The 6,756-nt window shown below is 46.7% G+C and overlaps 1 protein-coding gene across 1 annotated transcript in view; it reads right to left on the reverse strand.

Annotated features, from left to right (window-relative positions):
• NOBOX (NOBOX oogenesis homeobox) overlaps window positions 1-5,836 on the reverse strand; it is a 12,728-nt gene extending 6,892 nt beyond the window's left edge. The window contains 1 exon segment of the mRNA XM_008587079.1: window positions 5,685-5,836. Coding sequence (XP_008585301.1) covers window positions 5,685-5,836 — 152 coding nt within the window.
• Window positions 5,837-6,756: the final 920 nt, after the last annotated feature.

Here is a 6,756-nt window from a genome sequence, read left to right on the forward strand (position 1 = left end):
CCCGCCCCCGGGGGCACGCAGGGCGCACGGGCGGCCGCTCCCCTCCCCCGCGGCCAGGGCCAGGTGTGGGTCTCCGCCCGGCCCCTGTCCTCGGCGGGGGCTGCAGCGAGAGGGGACGGGGGAGCAAGACTGCCGGGGGTCCCTGGAAGGGCTTGGGGCAGCCCCGGGCGCACCCCCGCCCTAGGGCGCACTTGGTAATGGACTTGGTCGTGGCTTCAGGGCGACTTCTGGAGCCGCTTAGCCAGGGAGCCCACTGCTGCGTGGCCCGTCTTCCCTCTGTCTGCTCACTGGGGTCTCTCCAAGCCTCAGGATTAGTGAGGGGCTTAGTGCACAGAGCTGCGCTCAGGGGCAGAAGCCGTGACACGAGGTCATCTGGAAGAGGCGCACACCGGTCGGATGGGGCGCCACTGCGCGAGAACGCAGGAGGCTCGCAAGTACACGGGGAGGCACCCGGCTGGGCACGGCGTGGTGAGGGCTTCCACCCACTTCATGTCTTATTCTCTGAGAATGGTAGTGACTCTCTTGGGGCAATGCTCACGGGGGTGGATCTTTATGATCCCTCGTTAGTGAAATATTTCTTGCCTTCATATTTTTAAAAAATCAGATTTTTAAAATTCTTATTGCGTCTTTCTTCCTTTTGCCCCCAAGTGGGTAGGGGTGAGGAGTGGGGGAGCTGGCCAGGCTGAAACAGGTGCTGCGGGGGCCCGAGGCGCCGAACAGAAGCCAGGTGTTTTGCTTTTAGAATTAAGACTCTGGACACCACCTGATTTCATGCTGTAATCACCTGGTGGTGCCTTTTCCTGTGCCTTAAACTGCTTTGAGGGACTTGACCTACACATGTGGACTTTGGAGGGTTGTGAGAGCTTTACTTCCTTCTGAAACATAATAGTGTAAACAACTTCATAGCAATATGATCAAAACTTCAGGCATCTGACGTTTCATTCTGACTCTATGATACACATATCCTCGGGTTAAATGAGGGGTTTATAAATAGGGTCCAGTCTCTCTGCTAGAAATGAAGCATTCTAGGCCCTGTAAACTAGGAGTGGGGGGACAGGGCCATTTGGTCCCGACGTGGTTATAAACAGAACACAATAGTTCACTTGATCAATCTGAGGGCACCTACTGGATGCCAGGCGCCGTGGGGCAAGTTACTTCCTTGCCCACAAAAACTGATGGTGGAGGAGAGATTAGAACAGTAGCAGTAACACAGTGTTGACACAGTGTGGTCAGTGGTGAGCTAGAGGTACGCATAGGCTAGTATGAGGCACGGAGCAGCAGGAAACTATCCTGGACAAGGATGGAGGCTTCTTGGAGAGGGTGACACATGAGCTAAGAGCTGCAAAGCTTAACCATGTCACAGCCCTGCTTAAAACGTGATAGTGGCCCCTGACTGGCGGGTTAAACCTTGAGCTCCCTAACTTGGGATAAGAGCCTTCCAAGGTCCAGCCCTTTCTTCTGAAGCCTTAGCAACCCTGCAACCCACACCCAGGTATTCCAGGTTTTTTTGTCCCTTTTGACCTAATGTTTTTCAAAGAGTGTTCTTAAAACCCCCTGGAGCAGAATTTCATATGAAACTTGTTTAAAATGTGGCTTCCTAAGCCCCAGCCCCAGAAACTTTAATTGGTAGGTCCAGGGAAGGATCCAGACATATACATTTTATCAAGCTCCTCAGGTGATTTTTATACATGTCAGAGTTTTAGACACTCAGACTTTTCAAAACAAGTTAATTAAAAGTATTCTGGGGACGGGAGTGGGGGCTGTGGGTGGTGAGACTGTGGGGAAAGGAGATGACCCTTTGTCCTTTCCCCAGGTGTCTGCTGCAGCGAGACGCAGGGCACAATTAATTTCTTAATAGATTATCCTATCACCTTAAATTAAAAATAAATCATCCTTCTCTGTTATCCTCTATGCTGTATTTCCTCTCACTGGCTGGCTGCCCTCTGCCAGTGTGAAGATCAGAAAAGCAAATCGAATCGCCCATAGACTGGATAACACCCTCACGCCAAACTTTGAAAGAAACAGCGTCTAATTGTCTACGAAGGTTTGCATAGGGACTTTGGGAATTGAAAATATTGACATTTTTCTAAACACATAATTGGCTTTGTCGTACTTGGGCTATGAAATTAGAAAAATTCAAGTTTTTTTCTCTCATTCTCGATCATTTTGGCTTGCTGTCGTGCAACTTTTTTTTTAACATTATATAGTTGAGTATTTTGTTTATCTACATGATTTTTGATTTAATGGCTGTTAGCGAATTTCATCTAAGGACACACGCAGGCATGTAAGAATGTCTTGATGTGTTTTGTCGGGAAAGTGTTGTGTGTTCAGTCATATCTTCCACGGGTCAACTTCAAGTGCAGGAGTGTTGTCATGGAAGTGAAAAAACCGGGTAGAAAAGAGAAACTGCTCAGTTATGTGGGGGACCACAAGGTATTATTTCAGGGATACGTGGGGATATTTATTTCTAAGTCAATTTCACCTTCATGATCTGACTAGTTGATATACTCAACTTTGTTTAGAGGGAAGGGAAGGGTTCTTTTTTTTTTTTTTTTTAACTTTTTTTTAGTTTCTTAGTTTTCAAAGCCAAACTATAAACCACCATCACCACTCACTTATGAAGAGCCATTTGTTCCAATGTCTTTTTCTTCTCACAATGTGAGAATGACCGAACAAAAAGAAACGTGTCTGTTGCTGAGAAATGCAATCCATCATTTTTTTCAGTCTTTGTAGAGTTAACCATATAACTAGATTAAGCAAATGAAATCAGCATTCTTTGTCTTTCTTCCCGAGCTCTCTATGATGGGAAAAATAACCAGAAGAAGATGGCTCATTGAGAGTCTTTTTAAAGGAAACCACAGGTCATTTGTTCCTGTTCTGAATGCCACACCTGAGCGTAAGCAGCAGCAGGTCATTGGAAGCCCTGGGAGCAGAGAGGCAAGAATCCATGTGAAAGACAGGCAGAAATCTGCACAGGCCCCGGCTGGGGGAGCGTAGTCATAGCCACCACGGAGGCCAGGGGCCCAGGAAACACCCAGGGAGAGAAGTGCTGTGGAGGCCCAGAGGGGACCGGGCAGATGGCGCCAGGCACGTGCTCAGGGACCAGGACTTCCTGAGAGGGGGAGCGTAGTCATAGCCACCACGGAGGCCAGGGGCCCAGGAAACACCCAGGGAGAGAAGCGCTGTGGAGGCCCAGAGGGGACCGGGCAGATGGCGCCAGGCACGTGCTCAGGGACCAGGACTTCCTGAGCCGGATGAAGGCCAGTGACCAGATGATCAGATAAACACTCTGCACCCAAGATGACAAAGCTGGTGGTGCCAGGGACAGGGAGACACATTGGGGGCTGCCAAAGTCTTTGGAAACCCCAGGAAAGGGTGGTTGGAGGCTGCCAGTGAAGAGTATTGCAAGCACCTGGCTGAAGTGCAAACTGCCCTGGCAGGACGCAGACAGGTTCTGGCGTGATTCAGCATAATAATTGCTAATGCCCTTGCCCCAAACACTCAAGGTTTTATTTTATTCTCACAAGAATGGTGACCTTGTTTAAAACATGTTGCTGCTGCTGCTAGGGTTTATAATAAATCGTCATTGCTTGTGTTTTGTAAGTTAGAAAGTACTTTCACATCCATTCTAATTCTCTCCTCCTGAGGTGCCTGTGTTTTGCAGGCATGTTTTTCTTTCTGTTCTAGCCTTCTCCCAGATTGCAAAGCTGTAGTGCTAATGATGGCCTGGCTTTCAAGGTCCCCTCAAAACCTGGCCCCACCCTTCACTCAGACTTCATGGTGGCTTCTGCCCCTTCCCCGTTCCTCCTTCAGAATGGCCTGTGTCTTCTCATACCTCAGGGCATCTTTCCTTTCCTTTTATTTCTGTCAAAGTCTTACCCATACTTCAAAGCCCAACCCAAATATTCTCTTTCCTGTACCTGTCTCAGCCTTCCACAGCCACAATTAACTGTCTCCGCCATGTCCTCCATGGTACTGTGTTTACATTTATTTTACATCCCTTAACAGAGTTTTGTGTGTTCTCCACTGGATTGTGAGTTCAGTTCTTAGATGGTAACATACTTCTCTTCTACTTGCTTTACAAATATCAACTCATTGAATTCTCATGACAACCCAATGAAGTTCTATCATTAGCCCCATTTTATTAAAGAAGAAACTGTGGCATCAAGAGCTTCAATCCTTTGCCAAAGGTCACAAAGTGGCTACCCAAGATTTGAACCCCCAATTAGTCTAGTTCCCGCCTGCATTCCTAACCACTAGACTACACTGTTTATTTGATTCAGTCAATTACTGTGAGCGATCTGTGCATACGGGATCAGTAATTGCTTATTGGCCAAAAGTTGATCACCATTGTCAGGAATTGGGGAACAGGAAAGGGAAGTGGCTGTGGTAATAAAAGGGTAGCATCAGACATGGAACTGTGTGGGGGTTCCATAGAGAGTGGTGCACATGAGCTAGAATTGCATAGAACTAAATACACACACACACATATTCACATACATGAATGCACATAAAACTGATAAAATCTGAGTAAGATCTATGGATTTTATCAAAGTCAGTTTTCTCAGTGTGATATCGTACTGGAGTTACATAAGACATTTTACCTTTGGGGAAACTGGGGGACAGGTATATGAGATCTCTCTGTATTATTTATTACAACTGAATGTGAATCTACAGTTATCTCAAAAAGTAGGAAAAGTTTATCTCAGTGTTCTGACCACAAGTTCAGTTCTGGACTTGGTTAAATTTAATTCACAGAAACAATATTTTGCGTAAAGTAGCATAACTAACCTTTTGTTGACAGTAATTTGAAAATATAGGTATCAATTACCTCTATTTTAACAGGGGTCAAGTTGGCAAGCAGAGGAATTCCTATCTAATTTATTTTAAAAGTAAAAATATGTCTCAATAGGAATGAAAATTTGTTAGGAAAATAATGGTAAATACAGAATGATTAGAAAAGGAAAAAAATGCCACTTCTCATCAAACAGTAGTATCAGTTATTAATAATGCGGTGCATTTTTCACAGTGTTTTTGCTATTGCGTTGTATATGTTCTTCGTAATTGTAATTATACTCTATAATTTTGAACATTTCTCCCCCAAAATGTATTATGAAAAGCAGAGTTCAGTATTGTTTCAGTCTTCAGAATTTATGGAGTGGCAGTACTGTAATTTATTTTGTAACTGTTGGGGGGGAAAGCCTTTTAATTTAAATATCTACATTTTTAACAATTAAAAAAATTAATTTGAAATAAAAGTTCTCACTTTTTTTCTCTTAGAGACTTTTTTCTCTCTTCTACTTGGTTATGGACCTATATCTTTTACAGCCCCAAGCCCACCAGGAGCCACAAAGTTGTTTATTTCACAGAAATAGGCAGGCAGCCAGGCTGGCAAGTGTACAGCTAAAGTATATCATCGAGGAGGGGCCGGGATTCTGAGGTCACAAACTTGACAGGCCAGCAGGGCAGCTTCCATGGGAGGCACGAGGTGCCTCTGCACAAGGTCTTCTTTCCTCCTCTCATGTGCTGGGGCTGTACTGTCTCTGCTGGTGGCTTGACTTTTCTGGCTAGGGTCAGTGGTGCCCTAGGGGATGTGCTGTGCCAGGAGACCTCAGGGTGCAGGGAGAGACCTCTGTCTTCTGTCCAGACTGTGGTGCTCACAGTTCTGCTGGAGCTTTCAGGACATGGGCTTGCCTTTCTGGGCTTCGAAGCCTTCTTTGTCTCCTGTGACCCAGGTGTCCTCCAAATCTGTTGAACAGAGTATAAAAGGTAGGGTCGTGTCATAGCCAACAGGCTCCTCTGTCCTTTTGGGGCAAACTTTTAGGTCCCCTAGCATTATGGTGACAGTTCTAGATCTTTCTTTTTTCTTTTTTTTTTTTTTTCCTTTTTGTCTTTTTTCGTGTCTGGCAACGGATCGCAACCCTCGGTGCTGTGCCCGCACCTCGCTCAGCCAGTGAGCGGGAACCGATCTGTATGTGGGATCCGAACCCTCGGTGGGAGCGCCGCCGCGCTCACAAGCGGCGCACTATAGCAGTGCGCCACCGGGCCGGCCCCTAGATCTTTCAAATTGAATATGACCTAAACTTGTCTTTAAATGTCTCCTTTGCTTGATGTCGATGAAGATCACTAATGTGGGTTAGAAGCTAGGAGCAAGTTCCTCTGCATGGAGGAGGGAACCCTGAAATATCAGGCTGGTGTTTAATGAGGCAGAGAGATTAGATGATAGCAGACTAGATTGATTACCTGAGAAATAAATAGGCCTGAAAAACCGGTCATTCAGTTTGTTGGAAGGAAGCAATAGAGCTGGATAGGCTACTAAACCCAGTCTGAATGTTACAAAAAGGCTTTTTTTTTTTTTTTTCCTTTTTGTCTTTTTTCGTGACCGGCAACGGATCGCAACCCTCAGTGTCGCGCCTGTACCGGACCGGGACCGGCGACGGGATCGCAACCCTCGGTGTTGTGCCCGTACCTCGCTCAGCCAGTGAGCGGCCGGTCTGTATGTGGGATCCGAACCCTCGGCGGGAGTGCCGCCGCGCTCCCAAGCGGCGCACTGTAGCAGTGCGCCACCAGGCCGGCCCTACAGAAAGGCTTCTGATGATTGTCCCCTTGCAAGCTGGGTTGCTGTGTGTGTTTTTAAGTGGCTGCAAGGGAGTGTGGGGTTCTGACTGGGCAGCCTGGAGCTCAGTCATGCTGTCATTCAGAGCAGTCCTAAGGAGAGGGAGAGAAGAACAACAGACAGTGGGAAATCTGTATTTC

This window comes from Galeopterus variegatus, unplaced genomic scaffold (genome assembly GCF_000696425.1).
Source record: "Galeopterus variegatus unplaced genomic scaffold, G_variegatus-3.0.2 Scaffold4244, whole genome shotgun sequence".
Taxonomy (NCBI): Eukaryota; Metazoa; Chordata; class Mammalia; order Dermoptera; family Cynocephalidae; genus Galeopterus; species Galeopterus variegatus.